We start from the raw sequence: 19994 nt of genomic DNA on the forward strand, positions 1-19994 counted from the left end.
CAGGGTCATCTAATGAGTTTATATCGTTCAACTCGAGGGCGTCAGCCTGGTCTGTGCAGCGCCGAGTATCACACATGAAATCCACGCTTGGAGGTGTCAAGAAGGGAATTTGTGCTTTTTACGCCATAAAGAGCTACGTCAGCCTGTTGGATACAAATTTAAACGCAAAAACCGCCCGATCCAAAGATTTCAAACTCTTTTCCTCCGTTCCTGGCCGTGCGAGGGAAATCTACGGCGTCGCCGGGGCGTGACTGCCGGGTTAAAGGGACGTTACGCCTAAAAGCTCCCCTCCACGTTCAGGCGATGCGCCGGCGGTAAGCGTGGGCCGGTCCTCGGTGTGCAGCAACACCCCGTTCCACCAAATCCTCAAACAATCTCCAGTCTGAGCGAGTTGCTTTTCTGTAAAACAGAAAAGAAGCAATAATTTCCATTGCTGCTAAATCAGCGGCGATGATTAGAGTTACGGTAAAGCTGTTTGTGATGAGGAGGCATAGATGCTGAATAAACACCACCCCACATTTAAAGCGCTCGTTGAGGACAAGATTATCATTTAATAAAAATTTTTTTTTACATAATTAAACAGTAACAAGTTGACGTTATTGGTGGCGCAGCAGCTTCCAGCCAGCTGACCAGCAGTGCGCAGCAACAAGTGGGGGCGTGGCTCTTTATGCAGGAGCCTCAGGCGACGCCGGTACTTTCTCTGAGGACTTTAAATGATTTTTTTTTTTTTTTTTTTTTTTTTAAATGTCGATGTTCTTTTAGAGACGCGTGGATCCGGCCCATGCCCGCAGGAAACGGATCAGAACCGTCACGGTTTCCGTTTTAACGCGGATTACATGCGTAAGTAAGAATACTTTGTAGCGTACCATGAACTGTGAGGTTTAGAGGACAATTTCAACTAGTTTGGTTCGTTTTCAGGATTATAAAATGAACTGCCAAAAAAAAAAAAAATTCAAATGTGAAATCTTTCATGGAGCTTTTTTTAATTATTATTATCATTATTTAGTCCAGCAAACATGTTCAGAAAATTAAGGTAAATGTTTTTTTTTTCCTCACTCCACTGATTTATCTTTAAGTGGTTTATTTCAGTCTTTAAGGGATCGTCCTTCATTTCAGTTATTATTTTTTATTATTATTATTATTTTTTCCTGAGGGGAAACATTGATTGTGGACTGGAACCGTTTCAGAAGGACGCCCTTCATATCCACATAGTTCAGCTTCCGTGTAAATAACCCAAACTGCGTCTTGATATTTGACTCTTTTGAGAAGAAGCTGCACGTTTTGTACACTGTATTCAGCTTCAGAGGGAGAAGGGCGCTTTATACTGGATCTTTGGTTAAAAAGCAAAAAACAACTGAAGCGGACCTTCGTGTCGACTCGCTGATGCCGAGTCTTTCTCTGAGATGTTTTGATAACCGATGATAACAAAGCTACACTTGGCTGGCTATGAAATTGACTGTTACATTTAAAAACATTACTTTTCTGTTTTCTTCAGTGTGATATTTAGCATTTTTGAATTATCGATTTCCTAAACAGGATTACAAGCACTACAGTGGAAGACACTGCACTCTGCCTGTAATGTTGTATATATTGCATTTTAGGACACTTTTAAAGTTGTTTCAGGTTTGTTGTGTTTATTTTATATATATATATGAATATCAGTTGGATATTTCATTCACAAATAATCAGTTGGTGTTGCCTTTTTCCCCCCCAGTGACCAAAATCCGATGTCTTACGTGTATTTTAGACATTGATCTTAGTGTCAGGGACGAGTAAACATTTCTTAATGCTGGCACACTTTGTACATAGACTTGTTAACGAACCTCCATCTAATCACACAAACACCTGATTGAACCAGTTTTTATATTGTCAGATCAAATATAGATGCATGTTTTTTTTTTTTTTAAATAGATAAATATATATATATATATATATATATATATATATAAACACATGTATAAACACACAAGGGCTTTTAAAGTGCAAAAGTTGAGATCTGCAAAGAGGTTTTAAATCAAAGTGGACTGGACTTTTCCTGCCAGAGCTAGGCTATGTTTACATTCGCTGTAGTATTCTGAAGCCTTCCAGTTACGTACCGTCTTGCACTCCTTCACACGTCACCGGCGGCACCAAGCGCTCCCACACAGACCTGTGATGACCCCCCCCCACCCCGTCTGTTCCTGCCGGTGCTCGCTCGTCGAGGTTTCATCGTTGTTTTCAGCAGAAATAAAACACTGTAACTGGTTTTTACTCAGAGCCGATAAGGTTCATTATATCTCTTTAGTGATTTTTTTTTATTTTTTATTTTTGAAAGTATGTTTGTGTTCAATTTGCCTGTAACCTCATCTGATACGTGGTTATAAAGCCCCGCCTACTTCAGCAGCTATGGAGCATTTAATGCTCTCCTCACACAGGTTGTCTTGAGAATCCAACTTTATTAGTCGTTCGTCTGTTGGACAAACTTATCAAATCTGTAGCCTGATCTTTTTTAAGTGCCCAGCTTGTTTTTGCATTGGCGTCATTAACCACAGACCACCGTAATGGTAATGCATGACTGATGATCACAGTTTAATCAGTAGGAATGAATGTCTTTTTTTTTTTTTCCTTGCATCAATGAACACGGTTCTCATATCACTACATAGATCACTTCTATATGATCTTATGCAATGTTAACAATGTACAAACTATGAGGGGATAAGAGATAGATCTATATGGTCTTGCATAAATAAACCCAATTTAAAAAAAGTTGTCATTCATAACTGTGTACTTTTATTTCTCTGATCCAGCTGCAGGTTGGTTGTTTTGTCAGCTCATCACTGCAAAAAGGGAACTAAAAGTAATGAAATTTTCTTAAAATTAGTGTATTTTTCCTTGATTTGAGCAGCTAAATGAGACTATTTGCCAATAGTGAGTATTTTTACCCCTAAAAAAGATTAAATATCCTGCACTTGAAATAAGATGGAGATGAATTGTTCCTATTTTAGGTGCAAAACAATTATTCCATTGGCAAATTGCTCAAATCAAGGAAAAAAAACACTAATTTTAAGAAAATTGTACTTTTAGTTCCCTTTTTGCAGTGATCATGCTGTATTTTTCCTTTAGTTTTGTTATTAATAATTAAAGAGGTGCACTAATCATCCGTTAGAGATGAATATTGGCCTGATTTCCCTAGAACGGCTCTGATTGGTGAACAGCAGGTTAAACATTAATTTATTTTTATTCTCTCTATTAATTACATGCATTAGAACAAAAAAAAAAAAAAACTCCCAACATTTTCAGTTTGAAAAATTCTCTCAAATACATGTGCTTTGTCATTTTTGTTTTAATTCCAACAGAAATCAGATAAAGGTTGGATGCACAGATGGGATAAATCCTTTATGTCCCCTGTTTTATCTTCATGATTCAGTCTTTTAGAAAACAAAAAATGTAATTGTTAAGAATCGGCATCGGGGTGACCGGTGCGTGTTTTTTATTCTTTAGGCACTCATCTGTCTGTGTGAAGATGTCTTCCATGAAAGGCCAAAAGAAAAGTAAAATTTAAAAAAAACACAGAAAATAAATATATACATGGATAAAAGTATCAAGGAAAATGTGAAATATCAAAGCGGCAACAAAAAACCCAGGCCAAGATAACTAATTCAGCGGCAGGATGTTTCAGAAAGTCGTGTTTTGTTTTTTCAATTCAATTAAATTTATATAGTGCAAATTCATGAAACATGTCATCTCATGTTGGTTTTATTACCACAAATTGATTTATTAAAGGCAAATTTGTTCAGGCAAGAACATTTTTGCAACCTGCATCTTAAAACTTGGCTTTTCACAAAATATTACTGAATTAAAAATGATTCATGCACAACTGAATATAATTTACCTGAAATTGTATATTTCTCATTAGAATACAACTTTTTGCTACGAAAAATGTTTTGTACAGTGACCCACCACGGTGTACAGACCTCTCCCCACGTTTGACTGAAGATTCAAGATAACTTTAATGTAATAATGTCCAAGAAATCACAAGATAACAACATATATAGACATAATACAATAAGATGAAGATGCACAAGTCTAATTAACAAACAGAATAAAACCATGTCCTTCCACAGTTTGCAAACAGTTTGGATTAAAAGGATCTTGCAGTACAAAGGTATCAGTCAGGAGAAGGTAGCAATTTCCACAGCATTATACATACAAAACAGGGAAAGTGATCAAAGAGAAGGGGAGAAAAATTGGGATGATATATGCAAAAAATAATGAAAACACACGACAAACTGGTCAAGTGAGGCAGCTGCATGAAAAGTTCTGGTGCTGGACAAAGAAATCTGATATATTCTCCTTATTAAGAAGCAGAGTTTATGAGATGGGACTCGTTTCTTGCAATGGAAATATTCAGATCTGGCTTAGACGGTCCCACATCTTACCCACAGTGATGCATAGAAGGGGCTTCGTCTTTCTTTGGGTTGCCTTTCTCCAGATGGTATCGTGGTTTTATTGTTTTTTTCTGTTGAAGGGAGTAAAACCAAAAACCATTAATGGTGCCGGTCCGGTGTAATTACACGATTCATCAGGGTCTCTATTTACGCCACAGAAGAAGCCTATCGATTATCCCCGTTAAGAACCACAAAGAACATTGTATCTTTGTAACGATGTTCAATGTTAAAATGCACCATTGAGCAACAGGAGGGGGAGGGGCGAGCACAGAGAGAAAAAATTAGACCAAAAATACAGCAAAAGCTCATTTTAATGAATAGTATTAGAAAATGGCAAAATATATGGCCTTGTATTTTTATAAATTTTACACAAGACAGTGGGCCTATATATTATGAATTTATTACACATATAAAAAAAAGAAGACATGATCTACCGATTGGACAGTTTAAAAAATAAATGTTTGAAAAAAAAATCTTTAAAATGTTTTTGGGTATTTATGAACAGCTCACGAAATTAAAGGGAACACTAACACTAAAATCCCAGATCTCATTTAATTAAATATTCTCATTGCAAAACTTTATTAACACAGTGGTACTGATTGAGAGGAACATAACAGAACTTATCAATGTAAATCAACATTATCACACCATGGAGATCTGGATTTGGACTCATACTCGATATGAAAGTGGAAAATAACGCGACCGGCTTGATTCAACGTCAGTGAAGATTCCTCGAGACGAGTCTAGATGATGCTCAGCAGCGTGTGTGGCCTCCACATGCTCCTGATGAGACGCCGGATGTTCTCCTCAGGACCCGGACTAGAACATCAGTCAGCTCCTGGACAGTCTGAGGCGCGCCGTGGCGTTGGTGGATGGACCGAAACGTGATGCTGAAGATGTGCTCCGCTGGATTCAGGTCTGGGGAACGGCCGGTCCGGCCCATAACATCAACGCCCTCATCATCCAGGAACACGCTTCAGCCACATGAGGCCTAGCAGGAGCGCCGAATGGGGAGTTAGAACAAGGGCCCCCGACTGAAAGGGACCCCTGAAAAGAAGAATTTATATATACATCCCATTTTCTTATGGTGCTCAAAATTTGTGACGGCACCCCTTTGGCCCAGCATTGTCATACGTAAGAAGGACCCCCAGGGCCCACCGCACCACAGCATGTGGCCTTCTGGAGGTCATTCTGCAGGGCTCTGGCAGAGGACCTCCAGTTCCTCCTTGCCCATACAAAATGAAAAAGTGACTGAAAGTTCAACCAGGTTATCTGTAGTCACCGCCTGCATAATTACTCTTTTATGAAGGTTTTCTTGCTAATTGCCGCTCATTTCTACCTGCTCCAGTTGCACAGCAGCTGGTGAAATTGATTGGCAGTAAATGTCACTACCTAACAGGTGACGTTGGTTCCACAAAGGTGTGACTGATTTGGAGTTACGATGTTTTGTTTAGGTGTTCCCTTTCTTTTTCTTTTTTTTGAGCAGTGTATTTCAAGCATGAAAGGGTTAACCAGTGACTCATCAATAAAATTTAAGTGGTAAATGGCGCCCTCTAGCGTTATGTCGTTGAAAAAAATGCCATAGTTGTCTGGATAAATGCCTGTTCAAATATGTAAAATTATAATCAAAACTATGTAATGCGCGGGGTGGTGATAGTATTTAAAATTATGCTTCGTGCGGAGGAAACATGTAATCTTGGTGGTGAGCGAATCGGGACCCGTTTTGGTTTGTTTTATACAAGAGTTGTTTGGGTTTAACGGTCTGCGGTTGGCGCAAAGATGATCTACGGAGCAAGATAGTAACCCACCCAGCTGTTTCTACGAGGCACTTCACGTCTTATTGGTGACCAAAACTGGCTTCACCCGCCTTAAAATGTTGAACGTTTAAAAAAAAAAAAAAAGGTATTATTAAAACATATCGAATGTAAAATAAGTAGAATCGTGTGTATAGTTTTGAAGTTACGAAGAGGGTTTCGCTCATCCTTCCTCGCGTGTTTCAGAAACACTTCCGCATAAAATATGCGCCATCGAGCAACACTCGCGTCTCTGTGTCGGGCTGTCTGGATAATTAATTAAAACCAGAAACAAGTGGGGGAACGCGCCTCTGACGGTGGTATTTAAGCCAAGCCGGAAGTGATGCGCGGGGAACTGTGTGGCGTCGCGGTCTGAGGCTCGACTCGGAGCGGGTGGATTTTTTTCGGGAGGGAAACTTTACCAGGTTTAACGGGATTCGAGCACGATTAATTCATTTCGCTTAATTAGCAGAGCCAGTGCAGCCATACTGAGAGAGGTAGGAACCGAACCCGATTGCAATTATCTCCGTGTTTTTGTCGTGTATCATGATATTTCCATCCTCTTCACTTTGCGCCATTTTCGCTAGTTTGGTAACGCATAAATGTGCGCCTTTCGGCTCTTTGTCCTTATTCTTTAATGCTTTGTGACAGGTTTAAATCCACGGTGGGTTTCTTCCAACCCTTTTCGGCTTAAACGACATTATAGATGGCTTGTAGCGCCGTGTGAACGGCATTGACCACTTTCCTTACGTCCTAATTTGTCTAAATCAAGTGCAGTTGCGCATTTTTTTGTGCTGCATCAGGCCGTGGCAGACGCTAACTGCGCCTGTTTGGACGGAGCGCGAATCTGGCGCACATGAGTTAGCTTGTCAGGCTAACCGAGCTAGCATGCTAATCAATTAGCATCAACGGTCAGTTTGTGACGGTTTTAATGTGATTTTAACATTACGAAGCAGCTCGTTGTGGATAAAATGCTAAAATTAAGCAAGAGGCAAGTCGGTCTCTGCAGCTTTAAACACGGCGGAGCGCATTTCCTGTTCGGTTTTTAACCACCGGCTAATTTAGCTTAGCCTAGCTTAGCATTCCAGATATGTCGGATATTAACGCCGCTTTTGAACAATCTCAGCGCCAAGGCCAATAAAACCCGCTTGTTGTATTAACTTTTTAACACAAGGCAACAGTAAATATATTAAAATGATATATTAAAATGAGTATAAGACTGCGTTCTGACAGTTTATAGAGTATCTGACATTTTGTTGCTGCTGTAGCGTTTTTATTTAACCGCAGTTGCTATAGAGAGATGTTGAAACATGCCGTCAGAGTCATCTTGGTTGTCTTGAAGGACCTCAGAGCCGACTGGCGACGTTGACGACTTCTAACCGCTTGTCTCCAACTATAATGGTCTCTGGTGAGGCAAAACGTGTAGCAGGGGTCCTCCAGTTCTGGAGGTCTGGTGTCCTGCAGCTTCTGATCCAGAACACCTGAATGAGCTCAGAGTCCTGCTCATCACCTGATTGTTGGACTCAGGTGTGCTGAATTTGAGAAGCCTAAAAACTGCAGGAGGATTGGAGTGGAGGAGTCCTGATGTGGAGCAAAGGGGCGACTCGGTCAATCATACATTTATTTTTACAGATTTCCAGCTTTTAAAGTAGAACTGGTCTGTAGACGCTGTCCTTAAACTCTAAATCTTTCAGGTATTTTTTATCCTCAATCTGCCAACAGCCTGTTGTTCAATCAGAAGTCACTTATTTTCAACCCACTGGAATAAATACCCACACCTGACTGAGAATTGGCCGGTTTACCCTTGATTGGCTCTGATAGGTTATCAGCTGTTCCAACAACAGAACAAAAACAATTTTCCTATTTATTAAATGCATCAAAATTGCCAGCTAGCCCCATTTCTGAACTATAAACACATCAACCAACAGCGTTTACTTTGCGTGTTAAAATTTGTAAAAAATAAATTAATTAATTAATCTGTCAACGTTACAGAAAATCTGCTTCGATGGAGAAATTTATTTACATTTTTTCAGGGCCTTTTTTATTTTCTTTGAAACTGAGAGCCGCTGCCTCTTAAAGAACCTTTTCTCGTACGTTTTACTTCATCGGAAGGGTCGTTATTAGGGCTGGGCGATATGGATTAAAAAATAAATCTCAGATTTTATCATACCAAATCCGATTAATCGATCTTTTTTTTTTCTCCTTTTTGTTTCATAAAAAGAAATTAAAGAAATTATTTTAAAACCTTGCTTTTATGTCAAGCATTTCGTCAGGGAGTTGACCTGAATTCAAAGTGCAATTAAAAACAAGCTGTGAAACATGCTTGTAAAACAAGATGGCAGCCGTGCCATTATAAACAATGAAAATATAACAAAACATTTGATGCTAGTGGTATTACACATTGAGCTAAGAACAGGCTTCACTGCACTTGTGAACTTCAAACTAAGTTAAAAAAAAAGTAAATAAGTAAATGAAGTACCTCTTATTATGGTAAAAAAAAAAAGTTTCTACTTAACAATATTTTGACAAAATATTTGCCTAAACATATATTCAGCATCACATGCTGTTCTCTTCATGGAAACCCAATGAGTGTATTGGCAAAATAAAATCCAGATTTTCCAAAAATGAAATCTTAAAGAATTGTAAATTCGAATTTATCAATTAAATCAATTTATCGCCCAGCTCTAGTCGTTATCGGCCCAAATCAACAAGGATCCACTGAGGCTGGTCCAGAGTCACTAAGGAGACGAGACAAAAATGTGCCACAGGGTCCTTGATAAGCTGGCATTTTGAAAATCTAATAAAATAAATAAGTTCCACATTTATTCCCCCCTGCTTGTCACTGATCACAGCTGAACGAGGAGCAATATGCTTAAAATAAACTGATAATTGCTTGGAAAAGCCTCCTCGGTGCACATTTAATCCTTTTTTTTTTTTTTTTAAATTAATTAATTCTCTTGTTAATTGGAGATGATTGTCCAGCCTTGCTGATGAGTAATGGGCCTTACCTTTTCTTCCAGGAGTCCAAACATGTCGGGCATTGCATTGAGCCGGCTCGCACAGGAGCGCAAGGCGTGGCGGAAGGACCATCCTTTTGTAAGTCCGGACTCAAAGGGTCCAGCTGTTCACATTTCACATGGTAGCTCATTAACAAAGTGTCTTAATTGTTTTTGCGTTGCTTTTCCAGGGATTTGTAGCTGTGCCGACTAAAAATCCGGATGGAACCATGAATCTCATGAACTGGGAATGCGCTATTCCTGGGAAAAAAGGGGTAAACGTTCCTGCTGTCACTCACACAGGCAACCTGCCGCTCTGACATGTGGTTTTATAAATAACAATGTCGTTATTTCCCCCCCAAACTGCAGCCTTCGTTTAAAACTTATCGCTAACAGCCGTTATAAGTTAGACCCGGAAGGTTTAATGTTCAGCTGTAAAATCTGAGTGGCTTCAGCTGCTTTTCTGTTTTCTTAAACTCCTCTAATCGGGTTTCTCTTCTCAGACTCCATGGGAAGGAGGTCTGTTCAAGCTGCGGATGTTGTTCAAGGACGATTATCCTTCATCGCCTCCAAAATGTGAGTTCTGGGACGCGTTGTTGGTGTGGAAGTACTCTCAGGATCCGTTAATTATCTGGCATCAGATGAACGGTGACGACACAGAACTCATGTTTATGGTTCCTGGTGACGTTCATGTGCTGCCTGGGTGTTTTTTACGTCATCTGGTGTTTAATTTACGGATCACTAACATAACCAGAATACTTCTGCAAACTGAATCTCGTTATTTGTGAAGTTCAAAACACACATGTTGGATTTCAGATGAGAGGAAAAGGACAGAAACTGTCTGTGCCTTTGAGTCTGGAAAAGCGTCGACTGTGCAGGATTCTCATGATTTATCAGATCGTTTATCTTGGTTACTGTCTATCTGATTAATGTGGCTGTTATGGCTGGCTATATTTACTGAAATCATACCCTCCACCAAATGTCTGGTGTTAAAGTTTTACTTGTCAGATCGATAACGACGTTAGAACAATGCCGATAAATCACAAGTTCACGACAATCTTTAAGCCTTTAAAGTCTCAAAGTTTATTAGTTCTTAATAAGTGAAGATCAGTAGAAACTCTTATTTATATTTTATGTCTGGTATTAAATGTGTTCTATCAAGTCTATAAAATAGATGCTTTCTTTATTGTCCCCAGAATTAATTAGTTTAATAGTTGGTGCTTTTTCCGCTAACTTGTAAAAAAACAAAACTTAAAGACTAGGCCTGTCATGATAAACCAATTAATTGCATAATATATTTTAATTGCATGGTTAATTAAGATGAGTGTGATAATTGCACGCTTTTTTTTTTTTTTTTTTTTTTCTCCCTTGTATATCGCTCTCTCCTTTCTGAGCCCGAATAACTAAAGGTTTCGGTACGATGCACCGGCGTCTGCTCACCTTTAAGTGGAATAAATCTAGTCAGGAACAATTTAGCGTGACGGAGAGCCAGAGAAAGGCTAGTTAGCCAAACATAACTACTGCATTGTGGGAGTTTTAAGCCAAATGACGGCAGCCAACTGCTTAATTTATGTGGAGAGGATATAGTTATTATGCTGTTATCATATTATTGGAAAAATGTCTCCAAATGATTTATTGTGATAATTTAAAAAAAAAAAAAGTATATCTGATTCTGATCTGTCTAGCAAAACTTGTTGCGGTGATCTATTCAAGAGCTGCAAGACGGAAAACTCCAGACACCCTTAAATAAATCAGAGGAGGTCGCTGACAGGATGAATGACCATTAAGGAGAACCTTGATGGTTCTAGCTGCTCGTTCTGAGAGAAACTGGAGACGCCTCCAGATGGCAGCAGCTCACTGGGCTCTGGTGCTGCGGTCCACGCTGAGATCCATTGTGGTAAAGTTTCTGTTTCAGAAACCGAGATGAAGCAAATTCATGACTCATCTCAAGGCTCTTTCCAAAGTCAGACTCCATCAGATCCTCCAGGTTGGTGAGAAAGTTTCCTCTCTAAGGAAACCCAGCAGGTAGCATCAAGTCTCTCCAAGCAGCATTCACTCCTCCTGAAAGAGCGTAGAGCCACAGTGGACAGTCGTCTGCATTGTTGATGGCTTTGCAGCAATCCCTCATACTGAGCATGCATGAAGCGACAGTGGAGAGGAAAACTCCCCTTTAACAGGGAGGAGAACCTCCAGCAGAACTAGAACCAGGCTCAGTGTGAACGCTCATCTGCCTCCACCCACTGGGGCTTAGGGAAGACAGAGCAGAGACACAGAAAGCTCAGAAGCTCACATTGACCCAGGACTACTTTCTATGTTAGAGAAGACAGAGCAGAGACACAGAAAGCACAGAAGCTCACATTGACCCAGGACTACTTTCTATGTTAGAGAAGACAGAGCAGAGACACAGAAAGCTCAGAAGCTCACATTGACCCAGGAGTACTTTCTATGTTAGAGAAGACAGAGCAGAGACACAGAAAGCACAGAAGCTCACATTGACCCAGGAGTACTTTCTATGTTAGAGAAGACAGAGCAGACACAGAAAGCACAGAAGCTCACATTGACCCAGGAGTACTTTCTATGTTAGAGAAGACAGAGCAGAGACACAGAAAGCACAGAAGCTCACATTGACCCAGGAGTACTTTCTATGGTAGAGAAGACAGAGCAGAGACACAGAAAGCACAGAAGCTCACATTGACCCAGGAGTACTTTCTATGTTAGATGGTAATAGAGGATGATCTGCCTCCCCTGATGATGTCACAGCTAACAGAACACCAGACCAGGTGTACCTTCTATGGAGAGAAAAATGACAGAAAACAAAAAGTTAAAAGCTGAAATAACAACAAACAATGCAGATTGGAGAGCAGTAGGAGAACTCAGCAGAGTGAGAGAAATAGACCCTGATGTCCTCCAGCAGCCTAAGCCTATAGCAGCATAACTATAGAGGTAGCTCAGGGTAACATGAGCCACTCTGACTAGAAGCTTTGTCACAAAGGACAGACTGCTTCTGGTCCAATGGTGCTTATAACATGAGAGAAGAAGAAGAAGAAGAAAAGACTTCTTGACGCCATTTCTGGCGAGTCTGCGGGTCTTTTGTTTTTCTATACGTCTGGGAAAGTTCCTCCGGACAAACCGGGTCTATAAAGACGCTCGGGTTTTCTTCTGTTCTCCACACGTTGGCGGACTTTAAAGCTTCATTAGCGGCTCTCTGTCTGGATCAGGTGACCTGCTGCCACAATTTGGGTCGATGTGGTCAGAGGAGGGAAACCTGCGTAAAGGGAGCCCAGATGTCAGGCTCTGAGCCGCTAATCGGCTACTTTCAGCATAATTATGACAGCTGACAGCTTAACGAAGGAGAACCCTGGAGGGTAACGGCCTAGCAGACGTATAATTAATAGAAATGCTGGAAAAGAACGCAAGTTAACGATCTTAGAGAGCCAATCACCCGTTTAAGGTTCAGTAACAGCGTGTCTTTAATCTACATTTGAACGTTTGTAGCAAAAGATTCACCTGCAGCTAAAGAAGTTCTAACAGAGTCCAAGGTTTTCTGAGGATGGGAAATGGAGCGGAAATGAAGAATATAGTTGCACAGATAAGGGTATTAAAGATGGCCTGGTGCGTTAACGGGATCCTCAGCCCAATTAACATTTCTGATATTAGAGAAATGGAGACGAGGGGCATGAAAAGCTGAAAACTGGTTTAACCAAATATTTTATTCAACATGAGGAACGACTTGTTTTTTGAGAAGCTTTCAGAACCCTCATATATAAAAGTGGGCTGGTTACTATTTTAATATGCCTGCCTCCCACATTATTATTGTAGCATATTACAATTATAATGGTATTAATGTGCAATTTTGATAATTAATGGAATATTTTGGGAGCATTGTACGTATGGAAGGAACTAAATGCACCTATTTCTCACTGTTACATACAGCTGGACTTTATCACTAATTATGGGACTTTAAGGTTAAATGTTTGCACTAGAACTTTCTATGGGATTCACAGCAAAGAGGTGGAAGCAACATTTTCAGTAGCTTAAAAAAAATGTATTCTAATATCAATTTTTTTTGTCATTTCACCAATTAAGACTATTTTGAGCAGATCCATCTCATAAAATAAGCTTAAAAGTTGGAGGTTAGTAACAAAAATATGTAAAAGGCAGAGAGGGGGTGTGAATGTTTTTATATAAACTGTCTTATAGGAAACTATTCAGCCATCAGCTTAAAAAATACATTTTACTTTGTACTAAAGAAGAGAAACTAGAATAAAATATTGGATTTCATCCCATTTATAAATTGACAAATGATAAAGTGAAGGTGCTTCCAAGATGGCTGCATCTTTTCCCGTATGTGGCGAGGAGGAGAGACTGAATGCGTTATCAAGTCGTAATAAACGATAAATCGAGGAAACATCTCAGAGGATGCATGCAGCCCTGTGGCCTTAAGATTATATCCAAACCGGGTTTGATTTTATATTCTGATTAAACATCCAGAAGTATGAAGGGCTCTGTTTCATGGAGAGAGTTTGAGAGAATATTGTAAGATGTTTTATTACAGCGGCACAAAGGAAATAAAAAGACCTGATGCTGGTTCTGGACTACGGTCCCCTTTAAACCTCCACTGTCAGATTTCCAGGTATATTAAGAACTGATGCAGATTCATGACTGGTTCTGAATGTTGGTTGAAGGTAAAAAGTAAAAGCAGGTCGACGAAACAATCGTGTTCTGACATTTATTTGTGTTTTCAGGTAAATTTGAGCCTCCGCTCTTCCATCCGAATGTCTACCCATCAGGGACGGTATGCCTATCTATTCTAGAGGAGGACAAGGACTGGAGACCAGCCATCACAATAAAGCAGGTCGGGTCACCTCTGGGTCTGAAGCATCCAGAACATCCTGGAAGTTCTAGACCAATACGCATTAGCTACAATATAATAAAATGTTTGTTCCCATTCAGATCTTATTAGGTATCCAGGAACTGCTAAACGAGCCAAATATCCAGGATCCAGCCCAAGCAGAGGCTTACACAATCTACTGGTGAGTAGCAGCTTCTAGAGCATCTAAACAGACATAATCTACGTGTTTATTTCTGTTACTTTGCTGATTAGGCCTCACAGCTGCTGAAACACCAACATTTAGTATCAGATGACCTTTAAAAATATTTCAATAAGACCAATTAAATATAAAAATGTCGGCCATGTGGAAAGTCTGTCCATGTTCTGTAGAGTGCAGTGGATGCTTAGGGGTCGGTGTTAATATAATGAATATAACCATTATTACAGCTTCTAATGGGTTATTTTGACATGTCTGAATTTAAAAAATGATTTTTTTTTTTTTTTAAACAAAATTTTAATTATGGAACATGTGAATTTAAATTAAATAACTGATTATTTCTAAAAAAATAAATAAATAAATGCAGTCATTAATGCAACATTAATGATTGGAAGTAGGGCTGGGTGATTATGGCAAAAACCTGTATCACGATATATTTTATAATTTCTGTTGATGTGATATAATTATGTCGATTAAACAAAATAAAAGCTTCAGAAAGCCCACAACAGACGCCTGTACAAAATTATGACAATTAATTTACCATGTTTATAAAACTCGTCCAATATAACAATTTGCTTAAATATTTGCTTTAAAAAAGTAAAACTACATAAAACCCAGAACTTCAACAGTGACAGATGCTGTAATAAACTGATGTATATCTGAAATGTCATATCAGCTTTTATTTTATCACGATGCATACTGAGTTACTGTCCGTCTCTAGGTGGAAGCTGGTTTTAGATCACAGGCGTCTTTGGCAACATTTTACTCCCTTAATGCAATTAAGCTATATTGATAAAACATGTTTAGAAAAATAACAAAGTTTACAACTGAGGGGATAACTGCGTTTCTAGAGCTTTAAACAACATCTTTATGTTGAAGTAACACATCATGTTGGGAGTTTATATCGTATTTTAGGTTCTGAAGTGGCGTTTGTTGTAAGGAGGATTATTTATTGCTGGTTACAGAGAAACGAGTATTAATGCGTCTCTGCGTGATATGGCTGCGTATCATCTAGGATGAGCCGATACGGTTCTCCATACATAGCTCACCATACAATATTTCATATTTATTTCCAAATTAATGCTCATCCATTCAATCATCAAAACCAGCCAAATATTATATTTATGTTGAATGTATTGAGCACTGATATATTAACAGGATAATAAAGAGCATTTGGTTCAATGCATTTATCACCGAAACCAAAAATGTTCCAAACGTCTGATTTTTAGGGATGATGGAGCTTCTAAAATCCTGTCGGTCGTTCCACAAATTCGTCTCACTTCCTCGCTGGGAACAGTAATATCTGTAATAACGCCCCCTAGGGGTTGGGAGGTATCTCGATATTGAAAGCCAGAATATCGATAATAAATTGTTTTAAAAACATTTATTTTTATGCACAGGCCAGCTACGTCATGTGGGTTCAGCTAACGAGCTGCTCAGCGGAAGTTATGGAGGAACTCTGTTCTTTAACCTTTCACTCAAAGTTAATCAAAACAGAATAAGACCAGAACCTTCACTTCCTGTATACAGTAGAATTAATATAATGAAGATATTTTTTCTAAGCGGTTTTGAAAATGTGACTTTTTCATGTTGCGGTCATTTCTAGTCGTGTCCTGGTTCCATCCGTTTGCTGGTTTTTGCTTTGCAGTCACATAAAAGCTAATTTTTCACTTCTGGGCTCCACATGTTTTCCTTCCACTCAACTTTCCAACATCATTCTTGCATAAAGCAGCAGATGAACATACGGCGATTGGGCTGCTGGGCTTCTCCGTGGTCGTGGAGACCGGAGCGTGTTTTAGAGACGTCTCCAGAGTTGGGTTGTCAGAATAATGCAATTCTTAAAACTAATACTAAAAAAACTAATAACCAGTTTTTATTACCGCGGCAGCATTTCTTGTTGAAGCACAGGGTTATCTCTGGATCAAAATCTTAAGACCGGTTAAAAGATTGCATGAATTTGCATGTGGCGCTGTTGGAGCTTAAGGTCCTGAGTAGAACTTTAAAATGCAAAAAACGAAAAAAGGGGAACAAGAGACCGAAAGTTTATGGAAAACGACGATTTATCTCAAGTCGTTCATCAGCTGATCAAAAGTTTAAAAGCCAAAATGTGGATTTGATGTCATTTCCTGTCGAGTAATCAGACTGAAGATCTGAAAACGGTGGAAAACCTGGAAGGATTGCAGAGCTGCATGAACGAGGCGTCGCTGCTGCAGCTGGACGCAGTGAGACGGTCATTCTACATATCCTAAAAACTCCTCAGAGTTATGGAAGAAAAAAAATAAAGTGGTCGACCAAAACAAATCTCACCGGCGCCGGAGAATCCGAACGGCTGTCCGTCAGGATGATCCTGGAAATGCAAATTCATGCAGTGTGTTTTTTTTTTTTTTTTGTTGTTTTTTTTTAACTGATCTTAAGATTTTGATCAAGACTGTATGTGATTAATGATATGATAAACTTAACTTTCAACTTCCTTAATTAGGGCAAAACCAATCAGCAGAGGACAATTTAATCCTCGTTTAGAGAAATGTATTAAAGTTTCACTTCCTAGTTTGGTGAGACGGTGAATCAGGCGACACTATCCTATCAACTTTATAAAGCACTTTAGTTACCAAAGGACTGTACAGAACAACATAAAAACATTAAAATGCTAATGTAAGAAAAAAACATAAAATACAGAAATTGGATATAATAAAAACGCATTAGTGGCCGTACAATAAAGACTAATAAAATAAGGAGAATATCCTTTATGCAAGTATGAACCTTTTCACTTCAGTCATGCAATCATATTTTTTATTTTTTATTGCTTATCTTTGGGGTGCCGCTATGTGCTTCGTGTTAATTTGATGTGAATTAAATGTTTCTGCTGAGGGACGAATAAATAATTACTCAAACCAACGTGGATCTGGTGCATAAACATATTTATTTGGAGTAAATCAGCGTCTGCTCAGAACTAATATATCCAGCAGCCATGAACGTCTCGGTTTAGATTGAATTTTAGATGCAAATGAGTCTCTGTAAAAACATTTTTTTATTTTTTTTTATTTTAGTACTGCTTTATATTGAGATTATTTTGACATGCTTTCTGAGAAACTAAACTCGGGGTGTTTCTTTAGCCAGAAATAAACCCTTTAAATGTATCGGTCTATATTTCAATTAGTTTCAAATTATTAAAATATATATTTTTGGCCAATATTCAAATTTATTGAGATGCTGTTTATTAGGGGTGAGTAAAATAATTGCCAGATCAATGCACTGCAGTTATTCCCCTCAATTCATAATCGATTCGGGAGCTCCTCTGAATCATTCACCTCCTGACCTGTGGGGGGCGCTGTGCGTTTGATTATCGTTGTAAGCGCCTTTAGTACGCCAGGAGCGGCACAAAGGCAACTCCAGCAACTTTTAAGTCTGACGTTTGAGCTCATTTCGGATTCCCCTGTAAATCTGGAACTCCAGAAATCGACGAAAGCGAGAGAGTTTATAAATTGTGCCAGACAGAATTAAAGTACTGCAGTAACACGTACTTTAATAATTAAAAGCAACCGCTACAACCCGAGGCTAAACCTGTTTACTCCAGACCCAAATCCACAAACCATTTACTTCTAAACCGGCGCCAAGCTCTGGCCGCGTACATGTTCAACTGCTAATAATCACAATCTGTGCGTTAAGTCTGCACTAAGATGCATGGGAAATGTAAAGAAACAATCCTTAAGTTTACTTTACATGGACTTTCTCTTGTATTTAACAGTTTCCTGATATTCTCTGTTATGCTCATTGTGAAAAAGTAGTTCTCGAAGTGATGTCTGTAACGTTTATCTGCTCAGAAATGTGACGTTACATTCATACGTTTAGATGGGCACCAAAATAAATATTTACAGAATCTCAGCAGGAACTTAAATCATTTTTTTTGTCTTTCTACTTTTCACTAAATGAAAATCAAAGCCTTTAAATGGCCGTTGAATCAAATCATGAGGTTCCTAACGACAACGCCCAGCCCAACATTTTTATCTGCTAACCTAAAAGATTTCAAGTAAAAAAAGATCAACATCCTGTGAACAGTAATGATGCGTGGTGATGACGCCCCCTAGGGGTTGGGAGGTATATTGATATTGAAAGCCAGAATATTGATATTAAATTGTTTCTAAAAACATTGATATCAATCTTCGTATCGATTTTTCTGTAATAACTCTGTAATAATTTTTCTACTTATTCCCCATTCAAAGGCACAGAGTTTTGTTTCCTGCTTCCATAAACTATGAAAGAATATCGCTTTAAAGACGGCTAAACATGCCGTCTCCCTCTTATGGTCGAAACTGGAGAAACTGCCTTTAATGAACTGATTGCTGCACAATAATAATAACCGTCTTTTCTTTTCTTTTCAGCCAAAACAGAGTAGAATATGAAAAAAGAGTTCGAGCACAGGCCAAAAAGTACTCCCCGTCGTAAGCGGCGCCGGCGCGCCCCGCGGCGGCTGAAGGAATGGGTTTAACGAGAATCGCCTCCCCGCTCGGTCTCAACGAATGTGCTCCTCTCACATCGGGACTCGCTTAAAGACTTCTATTTAAACTCCACACATTCTGTGCCATCCGTTCTCCCTTCACCTGTCCAGTTTTGATCTTAATTGCCGGCCGGCGCGTGACACTGGGAGGGGACAGGTGCTGCAGCACCCCGGCCGTTTCTTTTTAAACATTGTCTTATGTGGTGCAAGGGACGCAGCTCCGGGTTTGTCCATCAACTCCATGCGAGCTGTCCGCCATCATTCATGGAAGTAAAATGTTTTATTTTGCTCTTTCACAGGGTCTCTAACTTTTTTTTTTTTTTTTTTTTTTTTTTCCCCCCTTCTTTTTCATAAATGTAATGTAAAAAAAAATGGCTTATTTCATTGTCAGTATTTGAACTGCTGTATAATGAATGGCACTTTTATACTGTTGTATCCCACTAGTGTCTCTAGATGGTCCAGTCTAACTTTTTTTTCCCAGGTTTTCTATTCAGCATGCTGTAATATACGATAGAATCTGCTGCCTTGGCTGTCTTTTTGTTATTCAGAGTGTTTGCTATGGAATAAATCAAAGTGGCCGCAGTAACTGAGGCAGGTAGGCTTTCTTCTGTACTTTAAGGTTATATGGTGCTTTGTTCATGTATGTGTTGGCTTAATAAAACTTTCTATAAAAGGTTGCCGCTGTTTGTTGTTTTTATTCAAGCAATCAGAGCTTTTATTGGTTATAGTCATACAGCACAGCAGTTATATTACACATTTAATTATGCATAAACAAAAAATGCTACATGTTGGGGTGCAAAAAGCTTGAAAATATTATAATTTTCTCACCTTAAAACCACAAACTAGACCAAGGGTGTCCAAAGTGCAGATGGAGATTTCCTTTTTTAAATGGGGCCAAATTATCACAGACAAGTTAAAATATCATTATTGAAAATGTCACGTGTAACATAAATCGTATGTATTTTAATAACCACATTTTTGACATTCTTTAATTTCATTGTAGAATCACATCCATTCAGTGACTTTTTCTCAAATGCAGACTTTGATGCACCAAAATATGTATTGAGTTCTTTATTAAACTTGTCTAAATACAGGAAGCATTTATCAAAAACTGCTAAAAGTTGACAAATGTTTTCAATCGAGCCCAAAAGAATCTGCAAACTGATCATCTTTTAATAAGGCAAACGTGCAAAAACCCTTTTTATGTTTTGGTTCTACAATGATTTACACATTGT

General features: G+C 38.9%; 1 protein-coding gene across 1 annotated transcript; it reads left to right on the top strand.

Moving 5' to 3' along the window:
- Positions 1-6558: 6558 nt before the first annotated feature.
- On the top strand, positions 6559-19436 carry ube2ib (ubiquitin-conjugating enzyme E2Ib). The gene is made up of 7 exons (XM_012863135.3): positions 6559-6717; positions 9241-9316; positions 9408-9491; positions 9720-9792; positions 13962-14071; positions 14170-14249; positions 18644-19436. Exons 2-7 carry the CDS (start codon positions 9251-9253, stop codon positions 18705-18707), a joined length of 477 nt encoding a protein of 158 aa, XP_012718589.1. The 5' UTR covers positions 6559-6717; positions 9241-9250; the 3' UTR covers positions 18708-19436.
- Positions 19437-19994: the final 558 nt, after the last annotated feature.

Source organism: Fundulus heteroclitus, unplaced genomic scaffold, assembly GCF_011125445.2.
Source record: "Fundulus heteroclitus isolate FHET01 unplaced genomic scaffold, MU-UCD_Fhet_4.1 scaffold_47, whole genome shotgun sequence".
Classification (NCBI taxonomy): Eukaryota; Metazoa; Chordata; class Actinopteri; order Cyprinodontiformes; family Fundulidae; genus Fundulus; species Fundulus heteroclitus.